General features: G+C 55.9%; 2 protein-coding genes across 5 annotated transcripts in view; one reads left to right on the top strand and one right to left on the bottom strand.

Moving 5' to 3' along the window:
• Positions 1 to 1,938: 1,938 nt before the first annotated feature.
• CXCR5 (C-X-C motif chemokine receptor 5) lies at positions 1,939 to 14,334 on the top strand. Its single transcript, XM_004052235.4, has 2 exons — positions 1,939 to 2,039; positions 11,659 to 14,334. Exons 1-2 carry the CDS (start codon positions 1,989 to 1,991, stop codon positions 12,724 to 12,726), a joined length of 1,119 nt encoding a protein of 372 aa, XP_004052283.1. The 5' UTR covers positions 1,939 to 1,988; the 3' UTR covers positions 12,727 to 14,334.
• BCL9L (BCL9 like) overlaps positions 14,199 to 20,980 on the bottom strand; it is a 29,876-nt gene continuing 23,094 nt past the window's right edge. For all 4 annotated transcript variants that reach the window (XM_019037349.4, XM_019037348.4, XM_031016459.3 and 1 more), the window contains 3 exons: positions 18,680 to 20,969; positions 17,981 to 18,262; positions 14,199 to 17,572 (listed from right to left, as the gene is read on the bottom strand). In XM_019037349.4, the coding sequence (XP_018892894.1) occupies positions 16,479 to 17,572; positions 17,981 to 18,262; positions 18,680 to 20,969 (3,666 nt within the window). In that variant the 3' untranslated portion in view covers positions 14,199 to 16,478. The remainder of the gene's footprint in view (positions 17,573 to 17,980; positions 18,263 to 18,679; positions 20,970 to 20,980) is intronic.

Below are 20,980 nucleotides of genomic sequence, written 5' to 3' on the forward strand. Positions count from 1 at the left end.
AGAATGATGCATCTGTTGGCTGGGCACGGTGGTTCACACCTGTAATCCTAGCACTTTGGGAGGCTGAGGCAGGCGGATCACCTTAGGTCAGGAATTCAAGACCAGCCTGACCAACATGGAGAAACCCCATTTCTACTAAAAATACAAAATTAGCCGGGCGTGGTAGCGCATGCCTGTAATCCCAGCTACTCGGGAGGCTGAAGCAGGAGAATTGCTTGAATCCGGGAGGTGGAGTTTGTGGTGAGCTGAGATCTCGCCATTGCACTCCAGCCTGGGCAACAAGATCGAAATTCTGTCTCAAAATAAATAAATAAAAATACAAAATTAGCCGGGCGTGGTGGTGCATGCCTGTAATCCCAGATGCTCGGGAGGCTGAGGCAGGAGAATCACTTGAACCTGGGAGGTGGAGGTTGTGGTGAGCCAAGATCATGCCATTGCACTCCAGCCTGGGCAAGAAGTGCAAAACTCTGTCTCAAAAAAAAAAAAAAAAGAATGATGCATCTGTTGGGGATGCAGTGGGGTAAGCATCTTCAGTAAGCAAGGTGTGAAGAGGGGAAAGAGGGAAGGTGAATATGGAGGAGGGTGAAGGAGGGCACTGGAAAGGGTAGTAGGATCCCATCAAAGGGCGATTTGGCTGAAAGGGAGTGTGATAACAAGGGTGGGGGTGGGGCCAAGAAGCAGCCACCATGTGTGGGTGCCTCTGTGCGTGCAGTCATCTTTCTCACATCATTGTGGATCAAGAGAGGAAATGCCCACTTCTGGAAGAAAAAGCCACAAAATGAGACTTGGAAGGGAAATTGATCAACATCTACAAAACGGCTTCTTAAAGGAAGGGGCCCTCAGACAGGACAGAGTTGAGGGAAAGGACAGAGGTTATGAGTGCCTGCAAGAGTGGCAGCCTGGAGTAGAGAAAACACTAAAGGTGGAGTCAAAAGACCTGAGTTCAAGTCCCAGCTCTGCCACTGGTTAGCTGTGGGATCTTGGGTAAGTTGCTCTCCCTCTCGGCCTCACGGACCTCCTGAATAAAGATTGAGGGTTAGACTGGATGATCTCTGAAGCCCTCTCTAGCTTGGTAGTCTATGAGGTTAATAATTTATGAGCAAACAAAGTAAATTTATAGATAGAACATCATTATTTTTGAGTCAGAAAATGACTCTGTAACTATGTGCTTTTCTTGGTGATTTCACTTTTTTTTTTCTTTTGGAGACAGGGTCTTGCTATGTTGCCCAGGCTGGTATCCAACTCCTGGCCTCAAGCGATCCTCCTGCCTCGGCCTTCCAAAGTTGATTTCATTTTTGTCTTCCAGTATTGTTTTACTGTTGTTCCCTTTGAAAAATTCTAACCTATCTTTTCTGAACTTGAGCTGAGAAGGGAAGGGGTTTTGCCTCTGTTGGGCAAAAGGATGGTGGCAAGTAGTGTGACCAAGTGCCCTAACTTGCCAGGACTTAGGGGTTTCCCAAGTCAAGGGACTTTTCAGTCCTCGGCAGACTGGAATGGTTGATCACCCTAGTGGTGAGGAAAATGAAGGTTTGGAGGTGGCTTGGAGGAGAGGTTGCTGGGAGAGCTCTTCTCCTGTTCTCTGTTGATCAGGAGTTTCCCTCATCAACCTGCTGACTTTGCGTGGTGGTTTCATTACAAGTTGTGAGCCCCTTATTGGGGGTATAGGGAGGAGAAGTGAGGGCAGCCTTTAAACTAGTCATAGGCCCCAGTTGAGACAATTATTGCCGGGAAAAAAGCTGAAATGCTTGACTAGCACTGATGCTGTGGGGGATTTTCCCTCTTTCTTCAAAAAAACAGAAAAGACCCAGTGGAAAAAAAAAAAAGTGATGAGTTGTGAGGCAGGTCGCGGCCCTACAGCCTCAGGAGACGATGCGCAGCTCATTTGCTTAAATTTGCAGCTGACGGCTGCCACCTCTCTAGAGGCACCTGGCGGGGAGCCTCTCAACATAAGACAGTGACCAGTCTGGTGACTCACAGCCGGCACAGCCATGAACTACCCGCTAATGCTGGAAATGGACCTCGAGAACCTGGAGGACCTGGTGAGTAGACACGGGTAGCTTCTTGTCGCCGAGGCCCTGTCTGGAATTCTAACATCCTTTGCCAGAGTCCAAGGGAGAGGGGACAGTGTGGGAATCCTCTCCCACTGTGGATCTGTAAAATCTAGACAGGTCAGTCAGCTCCCGCCCTTTAAGAGTTTATTTTCCATTCTGTGGAAGAAGCAGATAAGGAGAGCTGCTGTCCTTAGTAGACATCCTTTAGAGGAAGCTGGAAGACACGAGTTCAGGCCCTGCATCCTCCTCTGAGTTGCTATGTGACTGGGAACAGGATACTTCACCTCTCCATTCTTTCTCTCCTTTTCTCTTAGGGTCGGAATATGGAACTAGACAGGAAAGTACTTTGGAGGTTTTCTTACTGTAAGGAGGCTGGCATTGCTAATCAGTCAATGAATGCACAGCTGTTCGTCTCTCGCCATATGATTATATCATCAGGGCACTACATTCTGTGTTGGGTGGAGAAGTTGAGGACCTGGTCTTTGCCCTCAAATAGCTTCTGCTCTGGCCAGAGAAAAAAAATCACTCACTGGAAGCTATTAGGCAACAATTATGTGCTAAACTGAGGAAATGTGAGACCAGATGGTAGCAAGGAAGAGGATCCCAGCAGGCTGGAGTCAGGGAGCAGGGTGAGAAAACTGTTAATCTGACAAATGTCTTGGAACCTGTTGTAGAATCTCTAGAGATAAGGTATTCTTGGAAAGGTTTCTTGGGTGGGCTAAGAAAATGGTCTCCTGCACTACGCTGCCACCACTCAAGTCTCTCCAGTGAAGCGTAGTGGTGCAGTTGACTTGGTTGTCACTGGGCTCCCAGAAGATGTGTGTGTGTGTGGAGCAGCTCAACCAGAGAAACACAGGGCTCCTTGTGAGCCGACGGCAGAGGCTGGCTGTAAGGGTTTCTTGGAAACTTCTTCACGGTCTTTTCTCCCCCTGGGGAGAGGACTTGTTTTGGGGCTGCACTCTGGGTTAGATCGTGAAGGAGCCAAACCCTGGCTCCTACCAACTCTCCTGGCCCAAACTTACCCTGAGATATTGTCTGACTCCCTCCTGCTCCCCCGGCTGGAGTGGACTTTGTGGAGTGGACTTTGTGGAGTGGACTTTGTAGTTCCACCAACCGTGTTCCCAGACTTGCTCGGAGAAGCCCGCCTCTCGCTTGCCCAGATCCCAAGGCTGGGAAGTGTAAGTAGGACACGGGGAGAAAGTGGGCAGAAGGGCTGACTACCCAAAGCCTGGCCCCTCGGATCCAAACCACAGGTGGAATCAGAGCCGGACCATTCATCTAACCAGGACCTGCTACATAATTTGTGGGACCCAATGCAAAATGAAAACGTGGGGCCCCTTGTTGAAAAATTATTATAAATGAGAAGGCAACAGCAGAGCACTAAACCTTGTGGGGGGTTCTGCTGGGTGCAGGCCCCGTGTGACTGCCCCAGCTGCAAGCCCATGAAGCTGCCCTGAGTCTAATCACAGAGTCTGGGCAATACCCCAAATCAGACTAAAAACCCGCGGCCCCAAAGGGGCAATGTACTCCCACCCTGGCCCCCGGTCACAGCCGCTGGCCTCGCCTGATTAGGTTACTGGGCGTCTTCCTCTGCCTGCAGCTTCAAACTGACCACGAGCCCTGACCCAGTTGGATATCTTAGTAACCAACTGGAGACCCGGCGGGTCCCAGCTTCTGAGAAACCTTAAGAGTTTCCCCTAACTGCACGCCTCACCTCACTGAGTGACCTACTAGGGACAGGTGGGGGCAGGGGGCAGGGGCAGCAGGGCATGTCCCAAGAAAACCTACATCTGGGGGAAAGGGACCCAGTGACTTGCTTCATGTCACACCTCAAATGAGTGATCCTCAGCCAGGCATTCCTATATCTGGATCCCTCACTCAGGGTCTAGCCAGGAGCCCAGGAGTCCTAGAACCATCTGGGCTCTGGAGCTCTTCAGCCAGCCACCAGTGCCTCGTTCCCCCTTCACGAATCTCCTACATACCCTGTCTCCAGGGCCAATGTCCCCTCAGAACACAGACCCTCTCCTCCGCCCCCACCCACTCACTGAAGGGCCGTGAGCAGCTTGGCAGACTGTCCCTCAGTGTCACAGTACAAAAACCCCGGGCATAGTGGTACAGGCAGGAGAATCTTGCATGTAGCAGCTTCTCAATAAGTATTTATTGACTTGTGATGCAGTAAAGGTCTTAGCTCACCATTTTCCTCTGGAGTTAGTCTGGGTTCTTCTATTCCTTCTGCTTCCTATTCTCCTCCTTGTCCTTGCCCATACCAAGTATTGGTTCACATTCCTTGAACACTGGGTTTTACACTCTAATGTTGAGCTAAGAACTGGGGCCTTTTGGTTACACAAACTTGCCAGAAAAAAAAAAAGGAACTGGGGGCTCCTGGCCATAAGCCAGGTTGGTCGTTCTGTATTCCATTTGTCCTCTTGAACTCGAAGACCAAGTCGAGCCGCTTAAAATGTCCACTTCTTTAAGGCAGGGGCTGGGGGGTGGGGAGGGGCTGCTAATTCTCATGAATGAATGGTCCAAATAGAAAAAAAAATTAGATGGCTAAGAACCAGGAACAAGAAGATTCCAGGTCCTGGGGTGGGTATGCCAGGGACCCATCCTGCTGGAAAGGCCGATCCTGGCAGACCTAGAGCAGACCATGTCTATGCGACCCTCGATCTGAGAGCCTCCTTCCAACAGAACCAGGGCCTGGGCTGGGGCATCCACAGAGGCTGGTCATAAACTATACCTCCAGCCCCACCCTGCACACCAGCCGGGAGGGGAAGCTGCTATAGCGCACGGTGAAGCTGGTCCAAGCCCCAGAGCCTGGCTTTCTATGACCCCTCTCCATAGACAATTACCACACATCATGACTTCAGTGTGACCATAGCATCACAGGCGACACAGCCCGTCCACGTGGACCATCTCATTTCATCATGGAGGTGTGAAGAAGAGGAACCAAAACCAGCTCAGGCTGTTTCTGGGCTTCATCTAGGGGAAAGGGAGGTTCTCCACCCGCCCCCCACAACCAGGTCAAAAGTCCCAGAGGAACCCCAGCAGAGGAGGCCCAACTGGGGTGTAGTTGGAAGGGTCAAAGATGAGGGAGAGCCCCAAGGCCAAGCTGAGGATGGGTCAGGGTCAAAGTGAATATGGGTTCGGGGGTACAAACTGCAGAGTCTCCGTCAGGAACTCTTGCTTTCCCCAGGGACGCAGGCTGCAGCTGATCCCACTCCTCTAGCAGAACGGCAGAAACAGTGGCCGCATATGTGGACCTAAGAATCAGGACACAAGAATGAGCATTCTTTCAAGAGTGGTGGGGAAAAATATTTCCAACCCAGGAGATGGTTTCAAGAGGCTGCCACACACAGCTGGGAGGCCTGTCTGCCTGCATTTTGGATTGTGTGACTCTGTATCCACAGGGCAAAGAGACGCTGGGGTGCCAGGTGGGGCTCCCTTAAGCCTAAAGACTTGCTGCAGAGGCTTGGAGTAGCTTAAACTCTCCCCCTAAAACCACATCCAGCACAGTACCTGCTTCTGATGGCCAAAACCCGTGGGTAGAGATGAAAGAGGAGTCTCACAGACTTGTCCCTGAAGGCTGTGGGGGTGGCAAGGGAGATGTGACAAATGGCAAGCCAGAGTCTCAGATGGTCTTTAGGGGCTGTGGGCCTCCTGAAGAAAGACGTGGTAAGGGGTACGGACCTACACCCTCACCCACAGCCCAGTCTCATTTCTCCAGACCCCTGCACCCCTTAAGCCACTGAAGGCTGGAATGACAGATACCCTGGCCAGCCCCACTCACAGCTCCTGACTCTCGGCTGGGAATATCCACACAGGGACATAAAAGGATATGGAGCTTGTGTGCTCCCCCTGGCCAGAGCAATGACTGGCGTCTGTGTGCAGACACCTCCCGCGGCCAGCATGACTCAGGCCTTGGAGTCCTGGGGTTCGGCCTGAGTAAGCCACGCATGCAGGCAGCCCTGCCCCCTCCTTGGGGCTGAGAAGCAAGGTCAGGCTGGGGCATTCACTGGCGGCAGAATGGACTAGAAATACCAAGTCTCCGGCTACTGAGCTAGACGGAGATCATGCTGAGAACCAGCTCAGCCCCAGGCAGGGCAGGACAGACAGAGAATCTGGGAGTGGGAGCGAGGGGCATTTGAAGGCAGAGTCCAGCCTGCTTCTTCCCAGGGCAGGAATCTCTTCCCACACACTTGAGCTCAAACGTTCCTCTCCTTCCTAAAGGTACCATCTCATTGCTGGACAGTTCTGTCTGTTAGAAAGTTCTCCCTCCTTTGACTGAAACGCTACCCCCTCAGCTTCTGCCCAGTCCTTCTAGACTGCCCCCTGGAAGCTCATAGCAAGAGTCCATTGCTGCCCTCTTGCCCATGGAGCTTCTTTCCAAGCCTTGACATCAGCCCTCAGGGACTCAAGTCTTCTCTGTCCCAGACACTACACCCCTGGTACCTGAAAATTTCCTCTACAGGCAGGGTTTTCCAAGCCCCTCAACAAAGTGGTCATCCTTGTCCAGACCAACCAAACTGGGCTGGTGTCAGCTGCCCACTTACAAGCCTCTGTTCACCTAGATGAAGGTAACAGTGGCCCTTCTGCTGGCCACGTCACTCCCATGACTCATCTTAAGCTTGTAGGTGACAAACTCCCAAGTCTTTCTCACAAACTGTTGTTACCTGGTCCTCCCTAACTTATCCCTGGACGGGTAATGTTTTAAACCTGAGTCCTGGCTTGTATATTTTTCCCCATGCAATTTCATCTGGTTAGGTTGGACCCACGGTTCCAGCTTGTAAAGAACTCTGTGTTGCCTGAGAGTGCCCCCAAAGCTGGGCTGAGAGTACTGAAGAGGAGGGGACCCAGGATAGATCCCTGAGGCATGCTAGACACCCCTGCCCAATGCACCTGCTGACATAGAATCCCCATTAGCAAATGTGAGCTGAGCTCCATGCTGGCCACTGCTGGGCAGTGGGGCAGCCTCATTATTTGGAGAAGTCAGGTGGGGCTTGGAGACTTAATTATCCAGGGAGGAGCCTGCATCCTACAGTGGAGGGAAGGAGAAGAGTAACATTTTGGGCCCTACCACAGGCCAAGCACTTTGCATCTCCTTACACACCCCCCACCTCCCCCTAAGCCCCTCAATACTGGACACTGTTACAGCCCCTGCTCCTCCCCAGTGCTCACAGCAGTTTTCTAACTAGATTCTAGCTCCACTCTCAGCCTCATTATGGTCATTGTGTTTCTTGCCTTCTTTGGGGCATGCGGCCCTGGCCTATGACCAGGCTGTTGTCTGCTGGGTGCCTGTCTAGGCCACATGCTGGTGTGGCCCGTCTTGGCACCTGTGTCTATGCAAGGTGCATGTTGCTGTCAAGAATGTGTGTGTGCACGAGGGCCTCGGGTTTCAGAAGCTTTTCATGTCAAAGAATGGGCACACCGCTCACGCAAATGGTCTGCCCTGTGCTCCCTCTGGGCATGGGATTGGAGGGCTTCCTTCAGCAGCACATGCCCCATGGTATTCAGGATTCCTGATTCCTCAATTTCCCATGAGGCCAGAGCCAACCTTGCTTTATTGCCTCTCTCCATAGTTTGGGGGAGATTGGGGGAGCTAGAACTCCTATGTGTGGGAAGTGGCTTTAACATGTGCCACTCCCGAACCCCCAAAACGTCTGTTTGACACCTCCTGCTGAGACGTGCTGTCAATTCCCAGCACCCCTCAAACCAGCTTCCTCCCATCTTACCCTGTCTGAACGCTGCCAGACAAATACCTCTTGGCAAGGAGGAAGACACAGGCCCCTCCCAAGCCCCCTCTGAATCTGGTTCTCAGGAGATGGGAGCCCTAGGGAGATGTCCCACTGCATTGACTTTAGATGAGCAATAACTCAGTCAGTCTGGAACCTTTGAAGGGCAAGAACTTGTGTGGAGGACAAGCCCAGAAACCCAGGGCTTTGTGGGTCAGATAGGCTGGCTGGACCTAAGCCCTTACCCAGGCACGGCCAAGGTAGGTGGAGTCCAGCCCTGCTGACCGCCCCAGGCCCTGCTTCCCTCCTCCCCGTCTGAACGGCTTGGCTCTGAGTGAAGACTGCTGAATTCCAGGATTAGTCAAGTGGGTGTGCTCAATGACAGTATTGGAAATAGCTCCCAATAGAGGGAGAGCACTCAAGATAGGATCTAGGATCGAGGCCGTCAAGGTTATTGGGAGAAGGCAGAATGCAGAAGATTACGGAGTGAGTCCCTGCAGAGGCACTTGCCTAAGTCTCAGGTTATAAGGGCTCCTGGCCTTCTCTGGGAAACTGCTTCCAGAGCAGGTCAGCACACGTCTGTCCTACGTAGAACACATGGCCTTGGGAGGGAGACACAGAAGGCCTGCTTCTAAGACCTTGCCATCTGGTTAGAAAGTGGTCATCCCAACCCTGGGTGCTGTAATAAATGCACACGCATCATAAGGAGAAGAGAGAATTCCAAGAGGGGAGCCGGGAAGGATGTCTGAAGATGGGATTGAATTCGGCTTTGGAGGAAGGGTGGAAATTAGATAGGCAAATTTGGAAAGAAAGACCTGCTAGACAGAAGGAAAAGGCCAAGCAGAGACAGGAATGTGTTGGGGTGTTGGGGAAAGGCCGGGGTGTGGTCTAGAGCAATAATATATTAATAGAAGACAAAGTTTGAAAGGTCAGAGGAATATACATTTGGGAAGAACATAAAGGCTGTGTTGGGAGGTTAGACGTCTTCCCACAGGTCCATGGTTTTCAAATGAAAGTAGAACCATTTTCTTCAATGAAAGCTTATGTGTGAAGCACTGCACAAGTCAAAAGTGGAGAGCTCTAGTTTAAAGTCAAGGAGGGGAGCCTGGAGCCCCAACAAACACTCCCCACTCCAGGGGAACCCTGTGACACACACACAGTCATGGGTACTCTAAAGAAAGTCCTTGGAGCTGGGCACTGTTGTCACATACCTGCAGTCCTAGCTACCCAGAAGGCTGGGGCAGGAGGAGGATCACTTGGGCCCAGGAGGTCAAGACTGTAGTGTGCTATGGTCACACGTATTAATAGCCACTGCACTCCAGCCTGGGCAACATAGCAAGACACTATCTATCAAAAAACAAAAACAAAGGTGTGTGTTTGGGGGAGAAATTCCATGGAATCCTACTGCATGGGATGTTCTGCAATGAGTTCTAAACTTTATTTTTTAAAAAAATGTTTTGTAGAGATGGGGTCTCGCTATGTCATGCAGGCTGGTCTTGAACTCCTGGCTTCAAGCAATCCTCCCACCTAAGCCTCCCAAAGTGCTGGGAGCCACTGTGCCCAGGAGTTCTGAAATTTAGCGATGTGTGAATGGCACTAAGTTTGGCTTACTCCAATCTTTTTCTTTTTTTTTATTTTTTTTTTGAGACTGGGTCTTGGTCTGTTACCCCGGCTGGAGCGTAGCAGCATAATCATAGTTCACTGCAGTCCCAAATTCCCTGGCTCAAGTGATCCTCCTGCCTTGTCTTCCCAAAGTGCGGGGATTACAGGCCTGAGCCACCATGCCCAGACACCAATCAATCTTCTATTGATGAACATTATCACAAATATGACTTTTTCTTATAGCTGACTTTGCTATTAAATGTGAAATTGAGGCCAGGTATGGTAGCTCATGCCTGTAATCCCACCACTTTGGGAGGCCGAGGCGGGGGGATCACTTGAGGTCAGGAGTTTGAGACCAGCCTGGCCAACATGGTGAAACCTTGTCTCTACTAAAAATACAAAAAAATTACCTAGGTGTGGTAGCAGATGCCTGGAATCCCAACTACTTGGGAGGCTGAGGCAGGAGAATTGCTTGAACCCAGGAGGCAGAGGTTGCCGTGAGCCGAGATCGTGCCACTGCACTCCAGCCTGGGCAACAAGACCAAAACTCCACCTCAAAAAAAAAAAAAAAAAAAGTGAAATTGAAAAAATAAGATAAAGACAAAAAACAGAAGAAAACCACTGCTTATAGGTGATGGGGAACCAGTAAAGGACTTTAAACAGAACACTGATGCGATGGGATTTGTGTTTTAGAAAACTTACCCTGTCCTCTGTGCAGGAGGTGGACAGGAGTAGAGAAGCTGGTGGGGATGGGACCCATGGAGAGATGGTCTCCTGAGCATTAGAGTGAAGAGAAGGAAGACTGGACTGAGGCAATGGCAGAGGGATGCTGCGGGAAGGGTTGGCAGATGGCTCTACCTTTGCACTGATGTATCTCCCACACCTCCTTCTCACAGACCCTCATTCCTCCAGAGCCAGAAGGAAAGACCCAGGTTGGAGAATGGGTCTGCTCAGCATTAGGAGTGAGTGTGTGACCCACAACTGTGGCTCCTGAGAGGCAAGAAAGCCCTGTGGCACCCAGTGTGATCATCCCCTCCTTGTGGGGGTGCCTTGCTCTCCTGAAATGGGGGCACCATTAAGCCACCCGGAGCCTGGTGGACAGAGTACCCCATCCCATCCTCTGCCTCCCTGGGCTCATCATTTATAGTATTGCCATTTTGAATCCACATAGGTTGGTTATAATTGGTTTTGAATTGCCTGGGGAGGGGCTTGGGTAGGGAGGGTGGGAAGAACAGAGCTGGGAGGTGAGGAGGAACAGGTGCAGGGGACAGCTGTGAGTGAAAGGTGTGAAAACAGGCACATGTCTTCCTTTGTGGTTAGCTGGGTAAACAACCTGAGTGCTGGGGTGATGGAGGGGGGGTGATGGGAGAGGAAGAGGAGGATGGGGAGGAGGGAACTTCCGGAGACATCACGGGCACACCCCCTGCACTTGGAGCAGGCTCTCTCCTTCTCTCCTGCCAGTCTCCCCGTGTCGCCCTCACTTTCTCCTGCCTCTCTCTGCCTCTGGGCTTTCTGCTTCTGAGTGCTCCTAGCTGCAGGGAGGTTGCCAGTGATGGAGAGTAGCAGGGAGCCTGCATCTGCTGCCCCTAGAAGGAAGCCCAGGCAGGGTTGTTCAGTGGGAGGTACTGGCTTTGGAAGTAGATAAACGTCGGTTCACACAAACCTGATCTTTAGCAAGACACATCTGTGAAATAGGAATAATATTACATACCTTGAGCGGGTTGTGCATATTGAACCAGATGGGAGGCTATTACTGCCATTTCAGTGATAACAGAGACAGTCAGGAACAGGAAGACCCATGAGGAGGGAGCCCGCAGGCCACGTCAGCACCCGCCCGCCCCTAGTCCCCAGCACAATGCTAAGTTGCAGTGCCCGACTGTTCTGCTCAGAACTGGAACAGATGGGTCCTTGTACCAAGCAGGTCCATTCCCCAAATTGAAGTCCTGTGACTCCAGCCCCCAAGGCTGCAGGCTTCCGTACATGAGGACCCAAAAACACAAGCTGACTTATGGGGTCCAGCCCTTCAGCACTTACAAAGCTCAGCCACCCGCACGCCTCCCTTCATCTGCACCACCACTCTAAGGAATGCGGTCCCTTTGACAGGCGAAAAACTGAAGTTGGAAAAGACAAAGTGATTTGTTCAAAATTGAAATTTGAAACTTGACATTTGGTCAGTGGGCCCTATGTAGGAAAAACCTCCAAGAGAGCTAGGGTTCCTCTCAGAGAGGAAAGACAGGTCCTTAGGTCCTCACCCTCCCGTCTCCTTGCCCTTGCAGTTCTGGGAACTGGACAGATTGGACAACTATAATGACACCTCCCTGGTGGAAAATCATCTCTGCCCTGCCACAGAGGGGCCCCTCATGGCCTCCTTCAAGGCTGTGTTCGTGCCCGTGGCCTACAGCCTCATCTTCCTCCTGGGCGTGATAGGCAACGTCCTGGTGCTGGTGATCCTGGAGCGGCACCGGCAGACACGCAGCTCCACGGAGACCTTCCTGTTCCACCTGGCCGTGGCCGACCTCCTGCTGGTCTTCATCTTGCCCTTTGCCGTGGCCGAGGGCTCTGTGGGCTGGGTCCTGGGGACCTTCCTCTGCAAAACTGTGATTGCCCTGCACAAAGTCAACTTCTACTGCAGCAGCCTGCTCCTGGCCTGCATCGCCGTGGACCGCTACCTGGCCATTGTCCACGCCGTCCATGCCTACCGCCACCGCCGCCTCCTCTCCATCCACATCACCTGTGGGACCATCTGGCTGGTGGGCTTCCTCCTTGCCTTGCCAGAGATTCTCTTTGCCAAAGTCAGCCAAGGCCATCACAACAACTCCCTGCCACGTTGCACCTTCTCCCAAGAGAACCAAGCAGAAACGCATGCCTGGTTCACCTCCCGATTCCTCTACCATGTGGCGGGATTCCTGCTGCCCATGCTGGTGATGGGCTGGTGCTACGTGGGGGTAGTGCACAGGTTGCGCCAGGCCCAGCGGCGCCCTCAGCGGCAGAAGGCAGTCAGGGTGGCCATCCTGGTGACAAGCATCTTCTTCCTCTGCTGGTCACCCTACCACATCGTCATCTTCCTGGACACCCTGGCGAGGCTGAAGGCCGTGGACAATACCTGCAAGCTGAATGGCTCTCTCCCCGTGGCCATCACCATGTGTGAGTTCCTGGGCCTGGCCCACTGCTGCCTCAACCCCATGCTCTACACTTTCGCCGGCGTGAAGTTCCGCAGTGACCTGTCGCGGCTCCTGACCAAGCTGGGCTGTACCGGCCCTGCCTCCCTGTGCCAGCTCTTCCCTAGCTGGCGCAGGAGCAGTCTCTCTGAGTCAGAGAATGCCACCTCTCTCACCACGTTCTAGGTCCCAGCGTCCCCTTTTATTGCTGCTTTTCCTTGGGGCACGCAGTGATGCTGGATGCTCCTTCCAACAGGAGCTGGGATCCTAAGGGCTCACCGTGGCTAAGAGTGTCCTAGGAGTATCCTCATTTGGGGTAGCTAGAGGAACCAACCCTCATTTCTAGAACATCCCTGCCAGCTCTTCTGCCGGCCCTGGGGCTAGGCTGGAGCCCAGGGAGCGGAAAGCAGCTCGAAGGCACAGTGAAGGCTGTCCTTACCCATCTGCACCCCTCTGGGCTGAGAGAACCTCACGCACCTCCCATCCTAATCATCCAGTGTTCAAGAAACAACTTCTACTTCTGCCCTTGCCAACGGGGAGCACCTGCTCCTCCCAGAACACACTCCATCAACTTAGGGGCTGCTGACCTCCACAGCTTCCCCTCTCTCCTCCTGCCCTCCTGTCAAACAAAGCCAGAAGCTGAGCACCAGGGGATGAGTGGAGGTTAAGGCTGAGGAAAGGCCAGCTGGCAGCAGAGTGTGGCCTTCAGACAACTCCGTCCCTAAAAACACAGACATTCTGCCAGGCCCCCAAGCCTGCAGTCATCTTGACCAAGCAGGAAGCTCAGACTGGTTGAGTTCAGGTAGCTGCCCCTGGCTCTGACTGAAACAGCGCTGGGTCCACCCCATGTCACCGGATCCTGGGTGGTCTGCAGGCAGGGCCGACTCTAGGTGCCCTTGGAGGCCAGCCAGTGACCCGAGGAAACGTGAAGGCCGAGAAGCAAGAAAGAAACCCGACAGAGGAAAGAAAAGAGCTTTCTTCCCGAACCCCAAGGAGGGAGACGGATCAATCAAACCCGGCGGTCCCCTCCGCCAGGCGAGATGGGGTGGGGTGGAGAACTCCTAGGGTGGCTGGGTCCAGGGGATGGGAGGTTGTGGGCATTGATGGGGAAGGAGGCTGGCTTGTCCCCTCCTCACTCCCTTCCCATAAGCTACAGACCCGAGGAAACTCAGAGTCGGAACGGAGAAAGGTGGACTAGAAGGGGCCCGTGGGAGTCATCTCAACCATCCCCTCCGTGGCATCACCTTAGGCAGGGAAGTGTAAGAAACACACTGAGGCAGGGAAGTCCCCAGGCCCCAGGAAGCCGTGCCCTGCCCCTGTGAGGATGTCACTCAGATGGAACCGCAGGAAGCTGCTCCGTGCTTGTTTGCTCACCTGGGGTGTGGGAGGCCCGTCCGGCAGTTCTGGGTGCTCCCTCCCACCTCCCCAGCCTTTGATCGGGTGGGGAGTCAGGGACCCCTGCCCTTGTCCCACTCAAGCCAAGCAGCCAAGCTCCTTGGGAGGCCCCACTGGGGAAATAACAGCTGTGGCTCAGGTGAGAGTGTCTTCACGGCAGGACAACGAGGAAGCCCTAAGACGTCCCTTTTTTCTCTGAGTATCTCCTCGCAAGCTGGGTAATCGATGGGGGAGTCTGAAGCAGATGCAAAGAGGCAAGAGGCTGGATTTTGAATTTTCTTTTTAATAAAAAGGCACCTATAAAACAGGTCAATACAGTACAGGCAGCACAGAGACCCCCGGAACAAGCCTAAAAATTGTTTCAAAATAAAAACCAAGAAGATGTCTTCACATATTGTATTTATATATTTATATTTATATATATATTTATATAATGGTACAAAATGGCTGGGGGTATGGCCATGGATGGAGGGAAGAGTAGGCTGGCCTGTGGCGCGGGTGGGAGGAGAGGGGACGGAGAGGGCACTTGGCCCGCTGCAATCTGACCCCTCTCTCCTCAGGGCAGGAAACACAGAGTCAGACAGTTTGGGGGGGTCTTGGGCCAGGGGTGGAGGGCTCAAGGGCACAGGGCCCAGGCTGAGGCAGGGCGGGCAAAGCGCCTGGCAGGATGAAGGGCAAGTGGCCCCCCAAACACAGAGGCCCTGGCCATGGCCCCTGGGAGGTGACCGGGGTGAGTCAGGGGCCTGTTGTCAGCCCCAGAGGAAGCGCTGGACCTGGCCGATGGTGGGCTGAGAGGACAGCACCAGGCTGGGAGAAGTGGGGCGAGTTCCCTTTGTATTACAGCTGCCAGTGCGAGACCAGGCCCTCCAGGCCAGGAAGGCTAGGGACGGGTCCTGGTAGAAGACACCCTGTCTAGAATGGCCCTTGGTCCTGGAGGTGGGGCGCAAAAGGCCTCAGCCAGGGAACTGTCCTGCCACCTCCCGAGGCAGGAAAGGAAGTGAGAAAAGGAGAAGTTTTTTTACTCCTGGGGCCAAAGTAGGGGACAAACACCCAGTCGTATATGGCTTCAGCTCTGACCAAAGGTGGATAGGGAGCTCTCCTGGGTAGGAGCAGGGAGCCAAGGGGGAGGCAGTGGCTGTGCCTGGGTGGGCACAGACAGATCTGGTACATGGCCCTGAGCCCTGGGCAGAGGGACAACCTTGCCGGTGAGTGGGCAGGCAGAGAGGAGGCGGCAGGATGCTGTTTCCCCGATTCCATCATCAGGGAGTAGAGACTGGAGGGGAGGTGCACTGACTCAGATGAACTGTTCTCCCCCTTCTTTGATAAGAAGTAGGTGGCAGCAGCCTCTGGAAAAGTCAGGGCCCTGGAGATTACCTGGCCCAGGGCTACTACAGCCACAGGCCCCAGTGGCACCATGCCACCCCTTCCATGGCTCCACTCAAGGGGGCCACACAGCCACCGCCTCTTCCTCCTTTCCTTCATCCCAAACTGGGACAAAAGACTTCAAGTTCTGGCTAAGATGTAGCAGCAGCGGATGCCCGGGCATCCAAAGTGGGAAGCCAGGGCCCCGTGTCACCGGTGTGGGCAAACACACATGCACGTGCACACATGTTCTCCCTGAATCACTCAGCAGCAGACAGGCTGCCGCCCTGGGGGTCTCAGCCCTGCTAGGGGCTCACCAGGTGGGAGCCTAGGTGGTCTGACCTCAGTTTAGGAGTGGGTCATTTACGTCATCTTACCATTTGGGGACGGGACAGGAATGGTATCCCTTAGGGACCCAGAGACACTGCAAACAGTGGGTGGCCGTGTAGGGCTGCACGTCCCTGGGTCCAGGGGAATGGAGGGAGCAATAACTTGAATAAGGGGGGAAGGGTTTCTTTTATCCTTTTTTTTTTTGTGTGACTTCTATCAAAACACAGAAATACAGCACACGCACAAACCAGCACAAAAGCGCAGCGCTCTATTTACAGCTCCGGCTGGCACCTGCCCACCTGGCCAGCCGCCTGCAGGGAGGGGTGGGAGAGGGGTCAGCCACATCAGCAGGGAAAGGATACGAAGCAGGTAAAGACAGAAGGAAAATGGGCGGGTGTGGAGAAACCAAGAGGGAGGTGGAGCTCCAGCAATGCGGACACGAGGAGACAGGAGCAGAAGGGGCTGGGGGAGACCTGACCTGTCCTTCCTCTCTCCCCCCAGATTCCCATCCAGGACTCCAAAAGCATAGCTGAAGGGGGCGTGGCAGGTGCAGGGATGCAGGGAAAGAGGTAAAATAGAGAGGCTCCATAGGAATTGGGAGGAGTGGGGCAGGGGCAGTCCTGGTGGCCGAAATGGAACCAACCCCAATGCAAAATCCCCCACCCCACACTGCCACTTCCCCCTAAGCTGCCAGCACATCTGGTTTCCACAAATGCCACTCCCTACACAAGCCCCCTCCCACCCCCTCCACCCCACCCCGCGACCCAGGCCATCCCAACATTGAAGGGAAGAACTTTGTTAAGGTTATCGTATTTGCAACATTGCCCCGGCTCCAGCCTCGGCAGCGACTTCTAGAAGGGCAGGTTGGCCATGCCGCCTGGTGCCGGGAGGTAGCCCATCTGGCTGTCCAGGGACACACTGCGCTGCCGAAGGGGGTGGGACACCATGAGGTTCTGCTGGGGCGGGGGGCCCATGAGGGAGCCCTGCGGGGAGAGCATGTGGGGCGGCTGGCTGTAGACCTCGCCCCCCACGCCCCGTTGCTTCATCAGCATGAAATTCTGCTGGGTCATGAGGCCTTGTGGAGGGGACATGACCCCCTGGTGCAGGCCATGGGGCACCATCCCCTGCTGTGGGGGCACACCTGTCCTGCCCAGCAAGGACATCTGTCCGGGGTGGCACATGGACATGTTGAGCCCCCGCTGGACGCCCTGCTGGCCTGGGAGGTTGGGAGGCCGAGAGGGAGTCTGCTCCGCCATCATGTTCTGCAGGTTCATGAGATGCAGATTGGGGGGCTGAGCCTTGGGGGGCTGGTTCTCACTCTTGGGGAAGTACTGGAGGGTGCTGCTTGGCTTCTCAGAGGGGATGATCCTCGACAAGTCGAACTCGGGGATCCCCGTTGGGGTGGGCCGGATCACCTCGCTCAGCTCGGGGTCGTTCAGCACTGATGCCACCCCAGGGAGCACACCCGGTGGGTATGCGTCGCCCATGCGCCCAGCCATGGCTTTGCCCATCAGGTGCTGCTGGGGAGGCATGGGGCCTGGCGGCTGATTGGGCAGGTCCTCGGGAGGCAGGGCCATGCCTGACGGGTAGTGCTGCTGCAGGCCAGGCCCCCCGCCCCCGCCCCCAGTGGGGGCCATGGCACCATGGGGCTGCTGCAGTCGAGGGGGGAAGGGCATCATCTGGGAGGAGCTGGGCACCGGGCCACAGGGGGCATTCAGGGAGTCGGGGCCCCCTGGGGCCATCATCATGGAGTTTTGAGGGGGCCCCCCTGTCCCCTGTGCATTGGGATGCAGTGGAATGTTGGAGCCCAGAGGGGTGGGGGAGGGCAGCATGGTGGGCGGGGGCTCATGGGACAGGGGCTGCTGGCCTGGCAGGTTCATGCCCATAGGGCTCTGGGCAGCGGCTGAGTTCAGGTGCATCTGGCTGGGCTGGCTGTTGCTGATCCCTGTAGGGAATAGAAGACAGGGGGTCAGGCACGGTGTGCCCAGCTCGGGGAGGGTGCAGGGCTCAGGCCTTCCCCACTCCCAAGCCAGGGGGTGCCAGGGGTCAGAGTCTTCACCACTGGCTTCCCCTGGCTGGGAGGGAAGGGACTGGAGGCATTGATGCTAGAAGCCAAGAGACCAAGTTCTGGCCCAGTTCGCCAGACACACCACCAGGTGTTGGAAAGACCACTCGAGTGCTCTGGTCTGGGTTTCCCTAATGACTCCAGCGAGTGGTAACAGCATCCCGGAGCCTCCACCCCCACGCCCAGGGCCTTCAGAGGGACAAAAAAGCCAGCACAACCACAGCTGTGCTCCCCACTCCCAGTGCCCACACCAGCTGGCCTCCCTGGGGCCCTGGCCTGTCCTCGCACCTGGCCCGGAGCCCTGCGGTGGTGGTGGGGGGGGCAGCAGGGGCCGGTCGGGCAGCAGCTCGTCGTCTGAGGTGGCGATGGTCTTGATGGCATTGTGGTAGAGCGGGGTAGAGCTGGGCAAGGCGTACTTGGACATCTGGGTCATCATCAGTGACAGGGGGTTCTGGGAAGGTGTGGGGTCTGGGGAGGAAGTGAATGGTAGGCTGGGGTTCATGAGGCCGCTGGGAGGGTTGGCGGGAGGTGCTGAGGAGCTGCTCCGGGGGCCGCTAGGCGGGAGGGTACCTACAGAAACGGGGAGACAAAGAGAGCAGGGGTGACTGGGGAGGGGCAGATGAGTTTGGCTGTGGATATTGGGGAGGTTTAGGAAGCGGTCAGTTCCCCAAATCACCTGGTCCTTCAGACACACCCACAGGCCCCCACTATCTCCAGAGCCCACCAGTCTTCAAGCAATTCCTGCAGCCTCAGGGCCCCAGGCAAGGGGAAGATCCCAGGCCCCAAGTACGATCACTCAAAATGCCTGGGAGACTCACGTGGTACCCCCTGAGAAAGCCCACAAATGTCATCATCTGCCCCATGAGCAGAGCCATCCACCTCTGGGCCCGTGGTACACAGGCCCTTACTCACTCACTGCCCAGCCCCAGCATGGACACACTGCTCAGCGCCTGCCTGCCTGCCTGCCTGCCTGCGCAATTGACTCACCCTGTTCCATGTTGCTCAGGGTGGTGGAAGAGTTCATGTTGAGAGGCGGCTGCTTGTTCTGGGAGACCCCCGGGCTGGGCATGGCCGTCTTAGGTGAGGCAACCCAGCCTGGAGAAGGCACCGCCATGGAAGGAGACTTGAGCCTGCTGGGCGAGCCAGTGGGTGAACGGACACTGAGGGAGGAGCCGAGGACTTGGGGCGACTTGAGAGGTCCTGGCGGGTTGGCAGAAGGCAAGGGCACCATCTGTGAGGGAGTCTGGGGTGACTTGAGGTTGGCAGAGGGCGAGGTGACCAGGGGTGAGTGCACCTGGCTAAGGGTGGGCGACTTCAAGTGCCCCATGCCCGGTGAGCCCATCTGATTAATACTGATGGTGAGGTCCGAAGGCCGCCTGCCTAGCCCCCGGTTTGGGGCTGAATGCACGGTCCCGGGAGGATTGGACGCAGGGGGCAGAGGCATGTGGCTGAGCCGGGTGGTGCCCACGTTGCTCATGGGCATTGAGCTCTGATCAGGGCTGAACATGTCTTGGGTATTGCCCATGTCCTGGGACATGGCTTGGTAGGGTCCCTGGCCTCCAGAGAATCCCTGCTGGCCCTGGTTGGGAAACTGTGAAGGCATCAGCATCTTCTGCGGGCCGCCCATCACGCCACTGCTGTTCTGGGCCCGAACCCGGGCCATCTCCTCAGGACTGAGGCCCTGGGGCCCCATTATGTCCCCAGGGCCCCGCATCTTCTGCGACATCAGCATCTGCTGCTGCGGGGTCATCTGCACGTTCAGGTTCATGTTCATGTTCATGTTGACATTCATGTTCATGTTGAGGTTGCCTGGCCCCATGGGTGGGTCCACCTCCCTCAGCCCAGACTGTCCCATGGGAGGGCTCAGGAGGCCTCGGCCTCCACCAAACTCCATGCCCATGGGAGTGCCCGCCAGGCCCTCACCACCAGCCATCTGCCCGGGAAACATGGCAGGATCCATCTGTCGGTGCGCCTGCATCATCCGCTCCATCTCCATGCTCTGTCCCATGCCACTGCCTGCCATGCCCAGGGGGCGCTGCATGCCCATCGACCGCTTCTCCAGCAGCTGGTGCCGCAACAGCTCCTCACGGACCCGGGGAGTCATGAATCGCTCCGCCTCACCCTGCCCACCTGGGTAGGGCATGGTGTTCTGGGCAAAATTGCTGGGTCCCCCCATAGGGGGCAAGTCTTCAGTCCAGCCCATGCCTGGTCTCACGGGCCTCTGCATGGCATTCATGGGCACCTCCATGGGCATACTCTGCATGCCCCCAAACCCAGGCACCCGTTGTATCTGGTTGCCTGGGAAACGGGGCCCAGGAAAGGGAGGTCCGCCCCGGAGCTGCATGGGATCTTGAACATCCATGGGCCCCCGCAGCTGCGCACCCATTCCAGGTGGCCACTGATCCCCAGGCTTGCTGTGGTAAGGAGGCGGGGGCCCCCTCACCATCATGCCCCCCATGCCCATCATGTCCTGCAGAGGACGGCCCCCATGCAGCCCAATCTGTTCCTCTTTCCGCCGTTTCTCTTCGTAGTACTCCTCCTGCAGCTTGCGCCAGGCCACCTGCTCGGGCGTGAGGCTGTCCTGGCCCAGCCTCTGTATCATCATGTTCATCTGCTGCCCCATGTCCCCACCCGGGGGGTGCCCAGGCACTTCATGCTCCAGCGGGGGGCCCCCTAGGCTCTGTGTCTGTGAAATCATGGACTGCAAGGGTTCCTCATACTTCTTCAGCCCACTGGGAGGGGCCGTGGGTGGCTGCTGGGGGGGAGGGGGGGCTTGTGCTGGTGGGCCCCCCTCACCCGCTCCTCCTGGGGGCCCCTTGAGGAAGGGCTCAGTCTCTCCGCTGCGGAGCAGCAGTCGCTCAATGTCTCGCAGCGTCTGGAGGGACCGTTCCCGATGCTCCAGCTGCTCTTTGGACAAGCCCTCTGAGCCCACCAGGCTGCGCTGCCCGTTTCCAGGGGCGGCTGCCTCCCCCAGCAGGGCAGGGCCGGGGGCACTGCTGGGGTCTCCTCCAGGAGGCAGAGGGTTGTTGGCGGTGGTAGCTGTCGGGGTGTTAGGGTGGGTGCCCCCAGTCCCACCACCTGTGCTGGCAGCTCCCACCGAGTTGGGGGCCAGGTCCTGACTGCTGTCCTCAGGAGGCCCCTCTGGGGGCAGAGCAGGCGGGGCACTGCCAGGGGCCGGGGGTGGCGGCGGCGGCAGTGGAGGTGGCTGGGACTGTGGGGTGCCTGCTGACGGCGTGCTCAGGGGTAGCGGTTCTGGGGTGGGGGGCACTTTAGGGGCCTGCGGAAGGA

This window comes from Gorilla gorilla, chromosome 9 (assembly GCF_029281585.2).
Source record: "Gorilla gorilla gorilla isolate KB3781 chromosome 9, NHGRI_mGorGor1-v2.1_pri, whole genome shotgun sequence".
Classification (NCBI taxonomy): Eukaryota; Metazoa; Chordata; class Mammalia; order Primates; family Hominidae; genus Gorilla; species Gorilla gorilla.

Bases quoted from the DNA above. Each gene is read 5' to 3' on its own strand.
- CXCR5 (XM_004052235.4), top strand. From the start codon at position 1,989: ATGAACTACCCGCTAATGCTGGAAATGGACCTCGAGAACCTGGAGGAC. The intron at 2,040-11,658 runs GTGAGTAGACAC...TTGCCCTTGCAG, and splicing joins TCGAGAACCTGGAGGACCTG to TTCTGGGAACTGGACAGATT.